This window comes from Leptinotarsa decemlineata, unplaced genomic scaffold (genome assembly GCF_025532065.1).
Source record: "Leptinotarsa decemlineata unplaced genomic scaffold, Ldec_3_MD MMD2_P_RNA_scaffold_9, whole genome shotgun sequence".
NCBI lineage: Eukaryota > Metazoa > Arthropoda > Insecta > Coleoptera > Chrysomelidae > Leptinotarsa > Leptinotarsa decemlineata.
In genome coordinates, this window is record NW_027412536.1 from 16072173 (window position 1) to 16094305 (window position 22133).

At 32.4% G+C, this 22133-nt stretch overlaps 2 protein-coding genes across 2 annotated transcripts in view; one reads left to right on the plus strand and one right to left on the minus strand.

Annotated features, from left to right (window-relative positions):
* The window catches only part of emp (epithelial membrane protein), a 226157-nt gene extending 220472 nt beyond the window's left edge, over positions 1-5685 (minus strand). Inside the window, exon 1 of the mRNA XM_074170711.1 lies at positions 5544-5685. The gene's annotated coding sequence lies outside the window, so the exon portion shown is untranslated. The remainder of the gene's footprint in view (positions 1-5543) is intronic.
* Positions 1-22133, plus strand: part of Sms (Spermine synthase) — a 78019-nt gene that overhangs the window by 26979 nt on the left and 28907 nt on the right. The window contains exons 2-3 of the mRNA XM_074170713.1: positions 17783-18138; positions 21020-21131. Coding sequence (XP_074026814.1) covers positions 17857-18138; positions 21020-21131 — 394 coding nt within the window. The 5' untranslated portion in view covers positions 17783-17856. The remainder of the gene's footprint in view (positions 1-17782; positions 18139-21019; positions 21132-22133) is intronic.

Consider the following 22133-nt stretch of genomic DNA (forward strand, 5'->3'; position numbering starts at 1 on the left):
GGTCGCACTGGTTTGTGACGCCGCTTAAATCATTTTCTCTATTGATAGTTTCAATTTTGCAATAATCAGTGAGAAGAAGTTAATAATTCGAATTATACAATTCTTCAGTGGAAACAACTATGTTTATTTGAACTTTGTTAAGCTGATTTTGTTATCATATACAGGGTGGGGCACCGAAAACGAAACAGATCGAATATCTTCAAAACACATGTATTCTGAAAAAAATGCAAAAACACGTCGATTTGTAATCCAAGGGGGACATCTTTTTATCATAACCTCAACTATCATACCTCTTCCCCCACCCCTCGGTGACTATCACCCAAACAATTCGAAATGGGAAAGTAGTAAGTGTGACACATCGTTAAAAAGGTAATTTCTTAAGGGATTCAGCCATGTCAATTTCAGCTACCTAACTTTCGATTTTAGCGCTTTCTTGCGGGAAAAAATCTGTTCCGTATTCCAAATAATGATACTTCATTCGCAAGCTAATTTGACATAAATTCGGTGACAACATTGATTCATAGTAGATGTTCGAAGTGTTCTCCATTCACTGCCATACATGAGTATAAGTTCGTCTCAAAACGGTGTCTGACGTTTTGGAGCATGTCTGGGGTTCTTTGACGACATTCAGTAATAATACGTTGACGTAACTCTGCTAACGAACCTGGCTGAGTGGCGTAAATTTTACTCTTTAAATGGCCCCACAAAAAGTAATCTAAAGGGGATAAATCTGGAGATCGCGGGGCTATTCAATGCATCCTCTTCTTCGAATCCAATGTCTGTGAAATCTTTCATCCAGGTACTGACGAACCGCTACAGCAAAATATGGAGTAGCTCCGTCCTGTAGGAATATTAGGTGATCCTCAAGGTATCGGTTATCGTTTTCTATTATGTCCGTTAACGATGGATCAACGGTATCTTCGAGTAATTCCAAATACATATCAAATTACCTGGTAGAAAAAATGGACCAATAATACGATCGCCAAATATTCCACCTCAAACATTCAGTTTTTGTGGATATTGCGTATGTACTTGGTGAAACACTCTTGAATTGCAATCTGACCAGTACCGACAATTATGTCGATTGACAATCCCGTTGAAATGAAAACTGCATTCATCCGAAAAACAAATATTGAAAACGGAATTTGGATCTTGTATAGCACGTTCACTCATGATTTCTCAAAATTGTATTCGACGATCAAAGTCGTCTTCGTTATGTTCCTGAAACAGTTTAACTTTGTATGGACGGAATTTGTGAGCTTTCAGAATTCGCTCGACGGTACGTCGTCTCACTCCAGAAAATTGGGCAAGCTTTCGTGTACCAAGAGTTGGATCCGCAGCAACCTGTCCTAAAGCTGCTACCTCCACTGCTTCGTTTCTTACTGGGTTTTCAATTTGACGTGTTTTATTTGCCACAGATCCCGTTTGTCGAAATTTTGAAATTAGTTCCAAAACGTATTTACGAGGTACGTTTTTGTTTGTGTGTTGCTCATTGAAAATTATACTGGCTTTGTTGGCACATTCATTATTTTTGAAATAATATTCAATTATTTCTACCCTATCCTGAACATAATAAACCAGTTTTTATTTCACTCGTTGATGTACGTGACGTACTACTGTCAAGAAACTGACACAAATAAGCACTGAAACAAAAGGTTTTTTATTATACCAATACATAGGCGTAGTAAGTCAATTGTTATTCCAAAGGTACGAACCCACACAGCACTAGATGTTCATGGAATATTCCCTGTATATCATAAAACGAACGTATATATTCCAAATATTCATAGAATATTCTTGGAATATATACATGCCTTTAGAATATTCATAGAATATGCTTGAATGCATATGGTGATTATTCCCGAAAGAATGTGCATAGAATGTCTCTAAATGGATTATTCTCCCTTGAATATTCTAAGAATATTGTCGATCGAATATACCATATGGTATATTCTTAGAATATATCCCCACGGTATATTTTGGAATATTCTATACAATGGAATTTTGAATTATCTTATAATAACGTATTCAAATAATTCAATATTATTAAAAACAAAAATATTTGAAAATCTTAATCGAATGCGTAACCTAATGTATATAACCCTGATAGTGTTAACCAGTTTTGAAACTCAACGCGAAGATTCTGGATGAATTGCTCCAACAGCAACTGTTGGAAACGACAAAAAAATTTGAATGGGCCAATAAATGAACCAATTGCATCAATAAATTGGTTAATTCTCATCCTATTTGTCTTTTTGTATTTGAAATTATTTAATTACAAAGCGAAAAATCCTGGAAACAGAGAAATGGGGAAGTGAAGAATTGGAGTAAACGTTTCTCATTGGTCAATTGAAGTGTAGCGCGCGACAGTCGAATAAGCTCTGTGAAAGCGGCTGTCCCTTAATGCTTGGTACCTTTGCGTTAAGTTCGACATTTGATTCAACTAATGTCATCAAATAACTTCAGAAATGCTCAAAAACGTCAGACGGCGTTTCGAGAATAACTTATACTCATTTATTGCAGTTCATGGCGAACACTTTGAGCGTCTACTGTTAAATAAAGTAGTTTGCGATGATTGGATTATGTAATTTTTTCAATTGTTGTTCTTTTTTCGTGAATTGTTCACATTACCTTTCAAATAAAATGTTTCCCCATTGTCCCTCCTGGATTTAAAATTGACGTGTTTTTGCATTATGTTCACAATACACGTGTTTTGAAGAATTCGTTTTCGGTTTCGGGTTAAATCGAATCATAATTACAAATTTTGTCCGCCATTTTGGAGCAACCATCTTGATTTTCTGCATTGAAAAACACTTCATAATTTCCGACCCTGAAAACCACCACTTATCAATTTTGAATCAAATCGGTCCATAATTGCAAATCTTGTCCGCCATTGTGAAGCCGCCATCTTGTTCTTCCCCCAGACAAACTCCATAATACATTATCACCGAATGTATGTCAAATTAGCTTGCGAATGAAGTATCATTATTTGGAATACGGAACATTTTTTTCCCGCAAGAGGGCGCCAAAAAAAAGTTAGGTAGCTGAAATCGACATGGCTGAATTCCTTATGAAATTACCTTTTTAACGATGTGTCACACTTACTACTTTCCCTATTCAAATTGTTTGGATGATAGTCACCGAGGGGTGGGGGACGAGGTATGACAGTTGATGTTATGATGTTCAGAACACATGTGTTTTGAAGATATTCGATCTGTTTCGTTTTCGGTGCCCCACCCTGTATATTATCATTTCAGCAAATGAACATAGGTAATTATCTTTCCTATTATTTTTATCTTTCAAAATTTTGAAAATGGTGTAATAGCCGAAACCGGTAAACAATAAAGAAATATAGTGGAAAATAGACAAAAGTGTGTTTTTGTACTGTATCCTCAGTGAACATGAATTTCCACAAAATAAACAAGTCGTCAATCGAAGAAGAGAAAATTTTTTATCGTTATTATCATCATTATTATCATTATGTACGTGAAATTCTAAGGCAACTACCGTTTCCATTGATTAGGGAAATATATTGTATCCATCTGAATATATTTCCAGTTAGTTCATTGTATGTGAACATTATTTCAAACATATCATCGAGTAAATTATAAGCTATCCTCAAAAGATAGACACATGTCATTAAGAAGGAAGTTTATACAAACTGTTTTTCTTAAAATCACCTCAGGAATATGTTTCTTGGATATTTCAACGTACTCATGTTACACCCTGTAGAGGTGAAGCAATTAACTCTCACTGCAACATCTTCGTTCCTTCGGGGCATCAAACTTCGAAAGATAGGGAGCTCGTGAATCCATAATTCGCAGACATTTCGACTCATTAGGGTTGTTGTTAGTTTAGAAACGATGACTATTTAAAGAAAAAATTCATTTAAAAATTCACATACTCGCGTCTGATATCAGAGAGTACTAATTTTACTGCGGTTTTGCTCCACAGAGGGTTTTGTTGATACTTTCTTCGTTACTTTGTTCTATATGAATGTTTGTTTATGTCTCTCTATCAAAAATTGTGTACGACAAAACTACTAGTCAATAATATCAAAGCACACAAATTTGGGATATCACTCAGGTGAAACATTGGAATTAATCAGAATGAATATTCAAATTTTTTTTAAAACCTCACTTGTGATAAAACCTCAATTAAAAAAAAAGGTAAATTTTCGTTTTGAGGGCACCCGGCGATTTTGAAAAAATGTTTGAGTGTACTTACGTATTTTGATGCGTAGATTACGAATCCGAAAAAAAAAGCGGTGCTCTCCCTTATTTACAAAGTTACGGCCCTTCAAAGTTCAGAAAAAGGCAACTTTTCAAGCCTTCTTTTTCACAAAATAAACTATTTGAAAACATAAGCATTTATTCACTAGGTCACCTTTACATCTTATTCCTCCTTCTTTAACACTTTTCACTTCAATAATCAGTATTTTTCCAATATAAATGTTAAAAAATGTACGGAGCTGCTTTTTGATTACATGTCTCTGTATTTTACGTTTTTTAAGGTTAATGGCATGGTTGGTACGACTGATGCAGTCAATATTCCTAAAGTAATTTAAATGTTTTTTACCTTTATTCTTTAGATCGTGAATTGGTTTTTGGTGCTGTATTACGAATTTGAAATAGTAGGCGGCGGCAAATACCAACTGCTTTTTTCTGAAATGTCACTAGTAACTAACTAACCTAGAAATAGAAGAATGTCACCAGAAGAAGCATTCGTTTTTAAATTAAGTTTTTTATAAGAAAAATGTTGATTATTGAAGTGAGAAGTGTCAAAGAAGGAGGAATAAGGTATAAAGGTGACCTAGTGAATAAATGCTTGTGTTTTCAAATAGTTTATTTTGTGAAAAAGACGGCTGAAAAGTTGCCCTTTTCTGAACTTTGTAGGGCTGTAACTTTGCAACATTTTTCCAATAAAAATGTTAAAAAATGTACGGAGCTGCTTTTTGGTTATATATCCCTGTATGTTACGTTTTTAAGGTTAATGGCATAGTTGGTACGACTGATGCAAGCTTTCGTTTTTATTTCTTATAAGAAAATTGTTGATTGTTGAATTGAAAAGTGTCAATTAAGGAGGAATAAGGTGTAAAGGTGACCTAGTAAATAAATGCTTGTGTTTTCAAAAAGTTTATCTTGTGAAAAAGAAGACTGAAAGGTTGACTTTTCTGAACTTTGTAAATACGATAGAGCGCCGCTTTTTTTCTTTCGGATTCGTATACTACGCATCAAAGTACGTAAATAAACTCAAAAACTTTTTCAAAATCGCCGGTTGCCCTCAAAACGAATATTTACCGAACATTTTTTTTGAACACGAGAAATGAAATTTGAAATACCACAAAGCCTATCGCACCTTGGTGCACCTTACAGGTAAATAAACCATGTTGTTTAACTCTTAAGATTCGTCCTAAGTATATGACAAGTCGCCCTGTAGATTGTCCGTTTCCATCGATTGATTTTGAATATCAAAGTATAAGAATAACGTGAGATAAGAGAATTCATTCAACAAAAAAATCATTATGTAAGTAGTTGACCCACCTGAAAAATCTACTGACACTTAGAAAAACTGGCACTCCTAAAGCAAAATCACGATTGAAGAAATGCGATTATAAAACCCGCTATTCTATTACTGGACACCACTCCGTTCAATAATCGCCCGCTGACTAAACAATAAACAATAAACATTTGAAATCGTTACCTCAACGAAAGCACTGCCCGCCACCTGTGTGGATTTAGCAGCCAAAATTTCGCAGCCACTTCGGTGGAATCTCTCGAACAATCAGAGGCGTCGTTGGCTGCAGAAAGTATTTTTTCCCTGAGGAAATGAAGAGTGAATGACAATATCATCATTGAAAAATAAAAAAAATAAGCTCCATATCATCGAAACGCGATACACTTCATATTCACAGGGAGTATAAATATTAGCATACAATTCGTAACAGCATAAAAATTCCTCAGTGGGGAGATAAGGGATGAATAATGATATCATCAATGAAAAATGAAATCGCGGAACCGTGTAGAATCCCGGTATCAACTTCATATTCACGGAAAACGTTGAATATTAGCCTACAATTCGTCACAATGGCATGAAAACTCCCAAGAGATGAGGGATGAATCTTTGAAAAATGAAAAAATAAAACACTACTCTCTCACTACTCTCTACAACAGCACGAAAATCGCTCATCAAAGGTTAAGGGCAAATAATAATATCACTATCAACAGATGTAAAAATTAATCTGTACATTATGGAAATGTGATATCAACCTCATGCTCACAAAGGGTGTTGAATTTCACTGCAACAGAATCTGTTACCGTGGGAATGGGGCGTAGCGATTAATATTGGTTTAAAAAAATTCTCAAATCCATAAGAATTGTTGAATATTACTCAACAAGAAATAGGGGTGTGAAACATAACATACATTTTATAAAATAAAACTTTGTAGCTTCACATCTTGAAACGTGGTGTCAACTTGAAATTCACAAGGAGTGTTATTAGTCGTATTTTGTGAGGTTGCAGTCAGATTAGTAAGGCTGTTACAAAGAAGAGTCTTCATTATCTGTCAAGCTATCGGTACAAAATAGTTTCTAAGATTAAGAAGGATAAAATGGTGGATGAAAATACAGCCAAAAAGCTGACCATCTATAATGCAGTAACTCGTAGATTTTACTCTTTGCCTAAAGTACACAAACCTGAATTGTCGATGAGACTCATTGTGTCATCAATAAATTCATCTAACAGCTAACTGGCTAAATGGTTGGCCAATATTTTGTCATATAATATTGACAACGAGTTTCATGTGAAAGATTCTATTTCCTTTAGCAATATTATTAATGATTATAAACTTCCTGAAGATTATGTATTAGTGAGTTTTGATGTAGGTTCACTTTTTACAAACTTGCCTTTAAATGTAATAACTAATAGCTTACAAAACCACTGGGATGTCATCTCTCAACATTGTATGCTTGATTTTACAAATTTTAAATCTATTTTAGAGTATATTTTTGACTCCAACGTCCTAGTTTTTCAGGACACTTTTTATAAAGATAATGTCCTACGTACAAGATGGTACAGGAAGCCATGTGCTAGTAACAGGTTACTGAACTACCAACGAAGATGAAAATAAACTTAGTCCTAACCATGAAGAACAGGGTGATCAATCTAACATATCCACTTTTTAAAGACGAATGTATTAAAGAATTAAAAGGTATTCTTCTTGAAAATTCATACCTTTGCAAACTTTTAAGTAAACTACTGTTTAGCTCCTCTTCCACAGTCATAAATACTTTTCCAAACAATTTAAGTATTTCCATAAATAATAATAATCAAAATTATAATTCAAATATTTCAAATAATGAATGGATACCTCCGAATTCATTATTTTTTAAAACATTACCACATTTTCTTACTTTAACACCTAAACTTCTGAACGTTCACGAGAGTGAACATATTAAATTTGCTCAATGCATCGTTACCACTACTGATAGTCTTCTTTCCAAAATTAAAACTCCGTTGAAAACTTTAAGAGAGTCAAATGTAGTATATGAAATTCCTTGTCATACATGTGATAAGACATATATTGGACAAACATCTAGAATTTTATCTGGACGCATAACGTCACATAAAAGTGATTGTAACACAAACAGAACTACCTGTGCACTTGCAGAGCATGTCATTAGCACAAAACACTCAATGAACTACACCGAAGTTAAAGTTTTGTGTACTGAAAGCAATTTATAAAAACGGTTGTTTAAAGAAATGTTCTTTAACAAGAGGAATACCAATAACATGAACAGAAAGACTGAGCTGAACAACCTCAGCAGTATCTATAATTACATCTTAAAATTGGAACTAATTCCTCCAGGTTACCCAAGCAACAGTGTTTGGTTTTGGGCGCAGTGCTGAGTCTGTCAAAAACCATTCACTTCATTTTGTGAGTGTTTGCCAGCACTGTACCTAGATTCAGATACTTTTGATTTTGTTTGTGTCAACCATGATGTTGGTGTGCCTTTTGGTGATTTACTGTCAAACAATCAAACTTCAAATGTCTTTCCATAACGTCAATTATCAAATTTCAAACATTTCCTCTCTCTTTATGGTTGTTACTACGCTACCGAGTAAGTGCCAAGCATGGCCAGTGAAATGATTTTTTTAAATTTTTAAATGTTCAAATAGAATAAGTTTTTTGTACTTTTTTTCTGAAACTCTAAAATTGAATGTTCTACATGATTGTTCTATATGATGAAAAGTATCAACTCTCTTTTTCTCATTGCCACGCCTGACTTTCTACTATAACCTCAAGTTGATCAGTAAAATTTGTTTACCTATTTGTTTTACAATTTTGCTGAAATGTTTTTAAATTTCTTCTAGATGTCTTGATAAAGGGAATAAACATTCTCGAAAGCTCGACCATATAACAAAGAGTATTCTTTAAACAACAGCCCATTAATTTTGATTGCATCCCCAACAATATTCCGTATTTCTCCTTAACTATATATATATATATATATATATAACTATATATATATATATATGTATATATATATATATATATATATAATATAATATATATATATATATATATATATATATATATATATATATATATATATATATATATATATATATAAATATATTGAAAGGTCAAATTTAGTTGACTGGTTATTATATAACTATAAATTATTTTTGAGTTGGGTATTTCAGTCAATATCTGCGGGCTGTCGAAACACTATTTTTTGTTATTCAAGCTTTCGGAAATATATTTTTTTCCTTTATCAAGAATATATACAAAATAAAGATCATGTGAATATTATACAGTAATAGATATGTTACAAAAACTCACCAAAGTTAGTATAGAATTTTAAAAAAGGCATATAAATCCAAACATAAAAACAAATGCAAAATTTGACGTTGAATTATAATAATCACATTTTCTTTGGTGCTGTAACAAAATTTTCAACGTCAAATTTGGTTGTCGTTTAATTTTTGAATTATTGGAATTCTCAATAAAATGTAAGCTATGTATACAATTTTTGCTATATGATCATATTATAAATGTGAGTGTACCTATTAATTCACAGACAGCTAACTACAAAAATAGGTACTGAGGGCCCTCGTTTCTAATATTCATTAGGAAAAACATCATACATATGCTCAATTACCCTTCAACCAACCCTGTCAAATGAAAGTGTTCTGTAATTATAAAACAGGCTCCAAATTTCCATTTGTATACTATTCATCTCAACTGAAATTAGTAATTTTCATTTCATCTGAACCTATATCTTTCGACATAGTTTACTTGTAAAATAAATTTCTCTACTAACTTCATTGAATGAAAAATATTAGATAACAACGAAACAGATTCCTACTTATAATTTTTTATAATTAAAATTGATACTTTACATTTTATTGGACCTTATATTTATTGATATCTAGTAATGATCTTTAGAAATTTTTATTTGTAAAATATATGTTTTTACCAAATCTAGTAAATGAAACATATTGAAAAATTATAGAACAGATTTCCAGTTATGATTTTCTTATATATTTTGCTCTGAAGATTGAAAATTGAACTGCGAAATAAAATCTTCAATTTAATTTATTCTAAACAATTTATTTGCAGTAAAACAATCAATTAAGGAATTATTGAACTTTATCTTCGAAGATAAAAATGAAAACAACAATAAAAATTAATTGGCGCTCCGGGGCGACTTCATTGATTCCAGTGGCGTATTTGCTTTTTCAGCTGCAAGAAAACCCGGAAAAACTTGCAGCACCACATCATCTGGAGATCTTGATCTGCCAATGTCCTCTTTCATAAAACAAAATGTAGGGTGTCTTCAGAGGCTCCAATAGATTCAATACATCGCCAGAACACTTCGTGACCCCACTATCGTCAAACTTAAACCAGCCCGTTTCGTCTTAGACCAAGGCGTATTAATGACCAAATTCAACGCCAGAACTATAGTTAATAATGACTGCTTGAATATTATAACAGTGGTCTGCTAGATTGAAATGTTAACCTATTTCGAACCTTCGAAAGAGTTTCTTGCTTCCGTCAGAGGTTGAGTCTTGTTTGAAGATTGATATTAGATTGACTGGTTGGTTTGAAGGTGATTGACAATGTTTCATGATGAATTTCACTAGTTCGGACTTCCATTGTCTAATATATTCCAGCGATTTCAAATCATTTTATATATCAGACAATGGAAATCCGAACTAGTGGAATTCAGATTAACTGGTGCCTCAGATTTACTTGTTTCCTTATAGCAGTTAGTTTGGCACATGTTTGGCAGTATACAGTCGATCATCACCTGTTAAAAATTCCATTTTCAGATGATTTAACAATAACCTTTGCACGGACTGGTTATTAGTCATATCAGGAAACACTAGATGAAGTTCCATAATATTCTTAGAATATTATGAAGGCTGAAATAAAATATCATACGATACATGTCACTTAGTTGTTATTGCATTACGTACTGGTTACGTAAAATATAATTACATTCAGAAAATGAAGATTTCTATTGTGATAACGTTGTATTTTTCGAATATTTCAATTGATTCAATTGGGGATTCATCATAACTTTAGGAATACAAAAATCATCTCTAGTAACTTCATTTTCCACTTCCTCTTCCATAATTCTTCTTTCACGTGAGTCTTAAATTTCTATAGTACACTAATTTTAAATGAAATTTTCCACAGGAGGGTCACATCATTCTCATTTTCAATGTTCATATATTCTTAATCGAGTTTTGCAAGAGTCCCCATATTTTGAAAAACAGTCTCTACATTCAGAACAATATTCAAAGTTTGTTTGAAGGTGATTGACAATGTTTCATGATGAATTTCACTAGTTCGGATTTCCATTGTCTACTATATAAAATGATTTGAAATCCCTGAAACAACTAAAAAAGAAGAATTGAAAATGAATAGCTGAAAATTATTAACCAAAATAAACCTGAAATGAAATAATAGTGAAATAAAATGCAAGTAAAAATAGAACAATTGAATAAATAAAAATAAAGAAATGAAACAAGGAAAATAAAAATAAAAAATGGAGAGATTCCAAGTCACGTTAGTTCACGACGTTTCGATTGTTAGTATCTACAATCGTCTTCGGGTGATTTTCAGCTATTCATTTTCAATTCTTCTTTTTTAGTTGTTTCAGGGATTTCAAATCATTTTATATAGTAGACAATGGAAGTCCGAACTAGTGAAATTCAATATTCAAAGTATCTCGTTTTATTTCAAACTTCCCGTTCGGTAGACATTGCTTTTGAAGAAAATTATTGATATTGGCGTGTTTATTAGTGATGTCATAGACAACATTCCCATTGCCTAATGTTTGAAATTCAAAGGGAGATACAATTTTTCCTGGCTCAGGAGCTTTAATGGAATAGGCTTTCTTACAAAAATTTTATGTTCCATATTTGAATCAATAAACTATTGAGTTCACTCAAAAATTATTTTAAATTCAACAACATTTAAATTTCAAACTGATAACTGTATTGTGTATTTATTGGTTCATGATTTATATTGTTATATTGTTTGGATTTGAAATATTCACATAATGATATATTAGTATAAGAGAAAATGAAGATGTTTTATCAGATTAATCCGATGAATCTTCGTCGAATGTCATAATTGAAGGTTCTACAATTCTCCCAAATCAATGGTCTAATTTCCACATGCCATCCTCTTCTTTTGTATATAACACGTTCAATACAATTCCGCTATTTTTTTGGATCGACCAATTTTTAGGGGCTCCTTGAAAAATACTTCATGTTTTTTTTACAACGCTTCACTTGAGCCCAAACGAGTTCAATTGGATTTAGTTCGCAATGTTAACGGAGCCAACGCAGAATGAAAATATTTGGATTCTGTGCCATCTTGTCGACTACATGATACGTGAAACGAGCTTCATTTAAACATACTGTGGTATGATTTTTGTCGAAGACACTCAATGCTATCCACTTTTTTCCTTGCACAAGTTCTTTCAACTTCCACAATCACCGAGTTAGGTGTTCTTCAAACACATCGCTGTTCATATCTTCATGGAAATGCTTCAACACAAATATCACTAAACGACCCTCAACAAAACCATCAAGACAACTTTCATTCTTCTTAAAATGCTTGACGTGTTTTGCCACATCTTTTCACAGGTATATCATTCGTTGAGTCCAAATTCCGCCCAGATCTTTCTATGCTCACATTTATCACACTTTTACCTGCATTAGCAATTCCTAATTGGAATTGAATTCCTTTCTGCTTCAAGGCTCCCATTATTTCGTCGAGGGTCGATATTTTTCTCTTAAAATCAATTCGCAAGTTTGTAATTTTCATCAACTGGCACAATTTCTCTCTCCGAAGATGGTTTCAGTAATTTCACAGCTTCATTTTTTCTCCCATTCTTGAATTTGTATGTGGATGATTGTGAAACTTCCTCATTTGCGAACACATTTCCCCCAGAGAATCAACAGTATATGAAAGATTTTGGTGTATGGAAGTGTCATATACCTTAAGAATAACAATCTTTTTTTAACAAAAAAGTTGATTTACTCAGTCGTTTTTACTGGAGAGAAAACTGAAAACTTCAGATAATAAAGTATATAATTACAACACTATTAGATGGTATTGAACCATAACGTCAACCTCTTTTCCAGCAAAAATTGTAAATATCTCAGGTATTCCTGATTCAATCAGGTGAGCTGTGTAGGTATGTAATACATCAAAAACAGCTCTTTATAGAAAGCATCGAAAATTCATGTCGAAATTCAAAAGTAAAAACAATTTTAGGTGTTTAATCAAAAATAATATCCAAATCAATGCGAGTGCTTCATATTTTCGTTACTCACCATTTACATACAACTATAAAAACTCTTTTAATATTTGTTCCACAGGGTGTTTCAAATTCAATCCTCACCTTTGGGATATCGTAAACTATGAGAGATACGAAGATTATGGGTTGACTAACCATATGTGTGGGCAGGAATTTACAAAGATAGAATTTTGGGTCCTCATTTATTTGACGGAATTCTGAATGGAGAAACCAGTTTTCAATGTCGATTTTCGAAGACTATTTGGATGATCTATCTTTGGCTGAGTATAACAAGATCTGGTTTCAACAACATGATGGTTTGGTGATAAATGGATAGAGAATGGGCCGGTGAGGTGGGCAGCAAGGTCTCCAGACTTAAGTGTTATAGATACATTCTTATGGGGTACACTGAAATATAGAGTTTATTGTCAGAGGGAATATCAAAATATTGAGGACCTTCAACACAGTATTGTTGGAGAGTTCGGAAGATTGAGGAGGAGGGAAATTATTCGTGCAGTGGATACTATTCGAAGAAGGGCACAGTTGTGTATCATGAACAAGGCCAGCATTTTGAGCATTTGCTGTGATTTACTTTTGTCTTTACATTTCAGTAAATTATTGTTATTTGTTCAAAGTTATATTTTCATTGAAAAGTACACAATGTCTAATTTACCTCATACACACCTCATTTATCAAATTTCGATTATTGATTTTCTCTCCGTATTTTTTCATTAGCTTATCAAACGAACAAAACTCGGAGAGATTTTGATCCAATAACTTGACCATAGTTCGACGTGGTTGTCATCTTTCGGGATACAAGCTTAAATACATATCCGATGGTTCTATTCAAAAAGAAAGAATCCAATATAGCACCCATAAGAAAAAATAAACTTGATGATGATGGCCGGAAGACGAAGCGTCGGATATCAAATCTGAAAACACCATTATGTAGCAAGGAAAGTGTCAATGTGGAAGTGCAATTTATTTTTGAATTTTTCGAAAAATGAAGCCAGAAAAAAATGAAAACCATTTTCCGAAATTTCTGTTTTTTTCGGATATCTCTAGATATACTCGGAATTTCAGAACTTTCTCAACGGCATATTGTTAGTCAGGTAAACACGCAACTTTGCCTCAGCTTGATCAATAACAATAACAATGAACTTTTGAAATGACTACATTTTTCACTTATTAACAGTCAGTTATGGAAGGCTATGGAACAGTCATTTGAAAATGATTAATAAATCATTTTCAAGTAAGCGGAGTAATAACTCCGCTGCTGAAAAAATAGACTTCAGCTTGATATACCGGGTGTCCCACATTTTATGTGACAGGCAATATCTGGTTTGTTGAAGGAGATACACAAAAATGTTTCATACAAAAGTTTTAGGAGTTCATGAGAGCTATATTTTGATATAATTTTTAAAAATACAGGGTGTTTGGTGTAGGTGCTACAGACCAAAATTCCATTTTTTAAAATAGAACGCCCTGTATATCATTACATATTCAGATGCTACGTTAAATTCTGATATCATTTCATCTTTGGTTTTTGAAATTCGGTTACGGCGTTGTTGAGTTATTGCACTTTTCCTTAAATATAAAGTGTCAAAAAAACTTATTTACTCGTACACGAATCCAGTCTATATGTTTTATTGAATTGAACTAGACTACTACTGAATACAAACCATTATTCTCACCTCTACGATACGATATCGATATCAGAATATAATATTGAAATTCTTGAGAATGTGACTAACTTGAGGGTGAATTGCTTTATATTGCACAATTTGATCAAGTAGCTTATGCTTGTTGATGCCATAGTAACAAATGTTGTTGAATTGTATCTACTTGTCAGTTCGATTCAGTGATTCTTTGCAAAACAGTAACTGTGTTCTTTGTGCGAAAACTCCAGTATGCCTTTCGCGTTTAGTCCTAGTGATTGCATTGATATGTTATTAATTTTTGGGGAATGTCAGAAAAACTGCCGTCAAGCACAACGTCTATACCAAGAACGTTTTCCAGACAGATCCATTCCGTCACGAATGACTTTTTCGAGAGTTGTAAAAAAATTGCGAACTGGGTCATTTCCTTCTACTATAAAGCATCGTCATCATATGAGATCTGTTAGAACTCAAGATTTAGAGATCAATGTGTTGGCTTATATTATTATTCATCCACATGTTTCTATCCGTACTCTTGCAGAAGAAGTCGGTGTGAGTAAATCTAATGTACAGAGAATTCTGAAAGAAAATAAATACCACCCATTCAAAATTCAGTTGGTACAAGGTTTGAAACCCACGGACTTTGAACGACGACTTGAATTCATTGCTTGTATTCAGGTAATATTACATGAAAGTCCTAACATATTCAGTCAAATTTTGTGGAGCGATGAATCGCGATTCCACAATAATGGAGTTGTGAATCGACATAACAGTCACTATTGGTCTCAAGAAAATCCCCACTGGGTCCGCGAAAGTAATTTTCAAACTACTTGAGGTATTAATGTATGGTGTGGATTGTTCAATGGCCGCATCATAGGACCTTACTTTTTCAATGAAAATCTCAATGGATTGCGATATTTACATTTTCTAGAAAATAATTTGATCCAGTTGATGGAAGATATTCCCATAGCAGAACGACAAGGAATTTGGTAGCAACAAGATGGTGCTCCTCCTCACAATTCACAGGTTGTTACTGAATATCTGGATAGAACGTACCCAAATAGATGGATTGGTAATAAGGGTTCAATTCGGTGGCCGGCTCGTTCCCCAGATTTATCACCGCTTGATTTTTTCCAATGGGGTTATTTAAAAGATATTGTTTTCACTACTCTCCCTTTGAATGTGGATGATCTGAAAATGAAAATTTGACTAGCGTGCAGTGATATTACGCCTGATATTATAAGAGCGACTTGTACGAGAGAAGTGATTCGACGTTTCGAAGCCTGTATAATATCTAATGGGCATCACTTTGAACAATTTTTATGACTTATTTCTAGGTACCTACCATTCTTATGAAATTATTTATCAAGTTATATTATTTACATTGTTATTAATTAAAGATTTGTTTTCGAATACACCTCTTTCAATTTCGCAATTGTTTCATATTCAAAATGATTTCTGACTGAATTCCACAACTCAAAATTGAAACCATTACTTCGAACACCCAAAATTTTGCATAATTTTCATGTGATCTGATGCAGAGAGAATAATTGTATGAGATATTTTTAAAAATAATAGTCGTTCTCATAACTTTACATTTTAAGCAATAACTCAACAACGCCGTAACCGAATTTCAAAAACCAAACATGAAATGATATCAGAATTTAACGTAGCATCTGAATATATAATGATATACAGGGCGTTCTATTTTAAAAAATGGAATTTTGGTCTGTAGTACCTACACCAAACACCCTGTATATTTAAAAATTATATCAAAATATAGCTCTCATGAACTCCTAAAACTTTTGTATGAAACATTTTTGTGTATCTCCTTCAACAAACCAGATATTGCCTGTCACATAAAATGTGGGACACCCGGTATAGATTAGAAAATATTGATTGAAATTTAAAGAAATCAAGTTTTTCCTTGGAAGGTTGCAAATGTCCAAAAATAAGTATGACAAACTTTTTTGTTGGCTCCGAGAGAAGAGAACAAAAAATGCAAATCAAGTTTGTACAACTGCTATTTGTTTGTTGATTCTTGAAAGTCGAAAAATCAAATTTTCGCCATAATCTTCGAAACCATTCAATTTATAAAAATTTGAGAAGAGCTAATATTTATCATAGAAAATGAGATCTATGAAATGTCTCATTTATTCCTTTTGTTCAAAATGAGTTCTGAAGACCCTGTTTTATTCTACCGAATAGCTTTCATGCATTATTTTTGAAACTCATAAAATTTCGATTTTTTTCAGTTTCAGAAGGTTCATAATACCAATTTTGAAGTATCCATTTCAATTGTTCCAAATAGTTCAATGAACGATCAAATGCATGCAATTTAGTATTTCAGAAAAGTTCAAGTCATGAAAAAAAATTTCAAATGAAATATGTTTGTTTATTCGATTCCAGCAATCCAGTTCCAATAACGTTGCTTCAAACTTTTTAAATAATATGTTGAATTTTTCAGATAATATACGTACATCGATCTTATCAAAACCGTTTCATCAAAAGAAATTTAACTTTTCAGAATTTCACAATATCTCTCATGTTTAAAAAATTCCAAAACACGATTTTTTGTCATATCGATGTTGGTTCCATATGACATTGTTATAAAATCCGATACATTATGCATATAGAATCCATAAGGATATATATATCTATGTCAGATCATATTGTCCAGAATACACCCATAATAGTTTCAAAGCAATTCCTGGCATGTAATTTTCATAAAAATATATCTTTAAAGAAAGAATTTCGAACACTATCTGATATTTTGAAGAGAATGAAAAATATCAATAAAATGGCTCATTTTTCCTCAACATATCCAGGGTGGTATTCACAATATTGCATTTATTTTAAAAATATTATTATATTGAATTGAGTAGAAACAACTATCCTGTCTAATTTTCACCGCAGTTAGCACACACTTTGCAATCACTAAATACTATATATATCACTACAATTCGCTGTAGGACTGGTCTACGTACTGTTCCTTTCTTTGGAGAAACAAAAATGATAGTGTTGAAAACATGCATTTACATCTATGGAAATATTGTTCTGAAATTTGGGGCTGTAATTTTTTCATAATAGGTATACTTGACGGTTTTTATATATACTTCTAAATGAGTTATGAAAATGAGTTTATTAACACAACTTAATGATACCTGCGATTATTTTCGATGAATATTCCCCATCAAAGATTTCACAAGTTTCGGTGTTTCCTGGACTAATGCGATAATGAGATTGCGCAGCGCATTCCCATCACATCTCTGTATTCCTGACCTTCCTCTCTGTTTTCAGAATCAGCTGTAGAAGTAAGGTTAAACTGGAAGTTTCAACAAAATAGATCGATAAACCAGCAGAACCGTGAAAATATGGCAGTGAATACAATACTAATGGATTTTTCTCTAAACCCCAACTTAATCAAAAATGAGAAACAGCTGAACGCAATCGCTACCGCATTGGAAAATATATTACGCAATTTTTTGGGAAACTGCAAACACATGGGCAGCTTTGATCTGCAGGATGGCTTACTGAAATTGTATCATTCAGAACCTGGAGCTACAATAAATTTGAGGATATATAATAACGGTTTACTGACAGTCAACATCGATTTCTGTGTAGATGATAAACAAGGGCCTGTCTTATCCAATGAGGTAATATATTCACTAAATAGTAATTTAAATGGAAACCAAAGAATATTTTGATATTCTTCTCTTGAGACGGATACGTCGACATCGAGACAAAAAATTTATAATATATCTATTGAATATTTGAATTGACCTTTCAAATGGTCAAATTATTTCATTTATTTCAGTGGTCTGAAAAATGTGACTTGTCAATGAGATGATTTTTATTCCGAAACATGATTAAACGTATACATTAAAGCGATTTTTGCAGATACGTTTTCCTTGAATGAGTATAGGGAGGAGTTATAACTGGAAATCTTCATTTTCTGGAAATAACTAATTATGATTATGTTGGACCACAATTTCTGTATGATCTGTATTTCATTTCATGACTATAGGTTGATTAATATTGAGGTTAACTTTGAAGCCATATTTTCTAAGCAAAGTTTTCTTTCTACGCACAAATTTTGTACATATGTTCTTGGAGGTATTAGAAGTAACATAGGATACTTTTTATTAAAAAAAAATATTTTTTATGTCAGATTGTTTGTCAAAAAGATCTCAAAATCTAGCTACTTTAACATCATCTAACATTCCAGTAATGAAGTTTCAACCATTTGTACTGTAATACCGTCGTACTGTATTATTCACAGTCACGACAATATCCAATTCAATCCAATCCATCCAATTGACTATAGTTTCAGCTGTTTAGAATTTTTCTTTATTTATTGTTATTTTCTTCTGTCATTTTTATGTTAGGTTAGGTTAGGTTAGAAGCTGAGCTGAGAAGACAACAGCAAGCACAGCGACAAAGTCTTGTGAGAGCAGCTGAAACGTCGCTTCAGGTTAGGTTAGGTTAGGAAAAACTCATAACATAGTCTACAAAAACATCCTAAATTAATAATCTCCATTTCATCTTTTCAAATTGTAAGAATTGAAAATTATTTATTTTTGTTACAGTGAAATATATTTTAACATTTGTTGTTGCAATTCAATAAAGCATATTTTAAATTTTCGAAACTTCATCGTATGTAATAATTTTTAAAAATTTATAATCCCAGACAAGCATTGAAATATAGTTCTCTTATTGATTCATTTCTATTGCACTGATACTTATTTAATGGCATAAATGCAAAAAGGATTTACTGATTAGTTAGAAACAAAATTACCAAACTATTTGGGTACGCACCATGCAAAAGAATACTCTTAGGACATTGATTTCAATATTTCGACACTTTTTATTGTCATCATCAGGGAAACTACAGGAGTAATATTGATAAAACTACTTACATTGTTCATGAGGTTGTATGCAAATGGTGGAAAAATCATCAAATATATGTATAACAAAACATTTATATAAAGTTGACAATACAATCTGTGTAATAGATTTTTTTTTATTATTTCATTATTATTATGAAAACACTCTTGAATCTTTCAGTAGATATTTAAATAAGTCATTAATGTTGACATTTTATACGACGCAGTAATAGAATAACAAAAATATTCGAATGTTGAAGTCGATGGACGCATGTTTTTTACATAAAGGTCAAATTTAACAATGGTGCCAATATATTCAGTTGAGGCAACTCAAAAGTCAGTTTCATAGAACACTAAGTTGAAATGTGTCATAAAACACCCAATGGAATAGAAATTGACAGGTGTCCTAATTCTTATTTGATTAATATGAAGATTTTTTGAAATAATTTAATATTCAGAAATTCACAATATGAAATAATAATTGAAGTTTAAATAATATTGAAGCTAACATTGAAATATATGTCGAACACTTGAAAATTCATTAGAAAGGTTTTGGAAATTTCCTTGATCCAAGTGCAAGGTAGAAATATATTTCACTCAAATGGTTGATATCAATTTTCATGGTTGATATGTTCAGTTGCTAGTATTTTTGTAGAATTAAAGTCCATACAATGACCTTCTTTATTTACGTGATTATTTAAAGCACATTTTTCTGGTCTTAATCCACAATCACTTCTTTGAGATGTAATTCTGTCTTGTTGTATGTCTAATATATTCTCCATTGCAATTAAAGCATGGTATATCATTAATTAGAAAGTAGTAGCAACTTTGATTTTTCAAATGGAACACCCTGTATATAATAATATTTTTGTAATCTACAACAATTACCCGATAACCTATCTTGATATTTCTGTATACATTTCTGTTACCGTTTTTGAAATATGAATTAATTTTAATTTTTTTCTTCGGAAATCATGACCTCTAAAATTGTTGATATCTTTGAGCTAAAGAAAACTATGGTATCAAAATATGTTTTGGCATTAGGTGATATTTGAAAGCTTTCTTTTAGCGTAATCTCCGTTACTTCATTACAGGGTCTGAAACATCGAAAAAGGATTGGAGATTTGTCTCTCTTCTATAGATACTTTCACGGAAAGTGTTCAAGTGACTTGGCACTTTTGATTCCACCAAGAGCGATACATATCTCCAGAGATTCAAATTCAAAGTGAATCACTACTTTCGCACAGGCACCGCTCTTAGAGCGCCCTAAGGATTTTTCTGTAGTGCTTGTGTTTTGTCTTAAAAAAAACAGTTTTGGACTTATAAGCATTTATTTGTGGAAATATATTCCCATTCACTATTTTGTAAGCAGACCGTGATGACTATTTGACAGTAACGTTATGACATTTTCCTAATAATATTGACATTTTCGTCACTTCAGAAATTTCAATCACCTCCAAAACGATTTTACAAAACCATTCAAGCAAAGTTCTTATGAATTTGTTAGATATTTTTGGACAGTGTGATAGAATTATCAGCAGAACTTGTAGAAAGTTCAGCGAAAGGTATCCGAATCTACCGCTAACGTACCTCAAAAAAATTATGCGATTTAATAAAATTGAAATACCACAGATTGTTCATTTTTTTATAGAAATGCAAGGAGTTACAAAGAGATATATTGGACAGAGTAGTCGAAGTCAAGAAGGCACAATACCTGGCTCCATTGAAAAGAGGAACTTTTATGAGGTATTATATGTCGTCAGGTATGTTACACGTTTAGCTAACAAAAATTACAATTTTTGTAAATAAATTGATGGATGTGGCCGTTACTACGTGGTAGGAAATCATAATGAAGAAAAGAGAAATGAAACTTTCTATGTTTTTTACCACTTTTATTTATAACTAACGTTTATTCTATAAGTTTGAAAATGTCCGTATAGGACGAAACTGCAGTGACGTTACTTACAAATAAAAGTGGTTAAAAACATAGAAAGTTTCATTTCTCTTTTCTTCATTTTTGTATATGTTCATGGTATTTTCTCATAGTACATTGGAATCAGTAGATTACACTTTGTTCATTCCTTTCAATTGCGCCCTACATCAATATTACTCCCTTACTGGTCACAGCAAATTGTACACCTTTTTGTATGACTACTGTAATTTCAATAAAACCTACTTGAAGGATAAACTTGAAAATTTTCAACCGGAAGATTATAATTCGATTCATAACATGGTAACTGATGATTGAACATTGATATCATCGTAAACTGAATTTTGAGAAAACACCCCGTTTATGTACGCGTTGAGACTATCGAATATGACATCTGAACATTTCATTCTTTTGATGTGTGTCAAAGAAAATACAGTGCATTTCATTTAAAAATTATTTTTGATACAATGATTTGCAGGAAAAATAAAGAAAATAAAAAAACACGTCAACAATAGTATACAGGAGGACACATTTTGACATATTCACATTTGATGTTACTTCCCCTATCGCACCTCCAGAGCATGTCACAATTTTTTTTTAAGTGGATCACTCTATATTGTTTCGCATTATCAGATGCTCCATATTGAGCAGATTTCAACAAAGTATAAAACATATGGTCTGAAGCTTATGGTTCGGGAGCTACAAATTATTTGAGTTGAAAACGAGCCACCCTGACTAACTTTTGGAACAATGATTTGCAGGAAAAATAAAAAAACAGACCAACAATTATACAGGAGACCACATTTCGAAATAGTCGTTCTAGAGACAAATATGG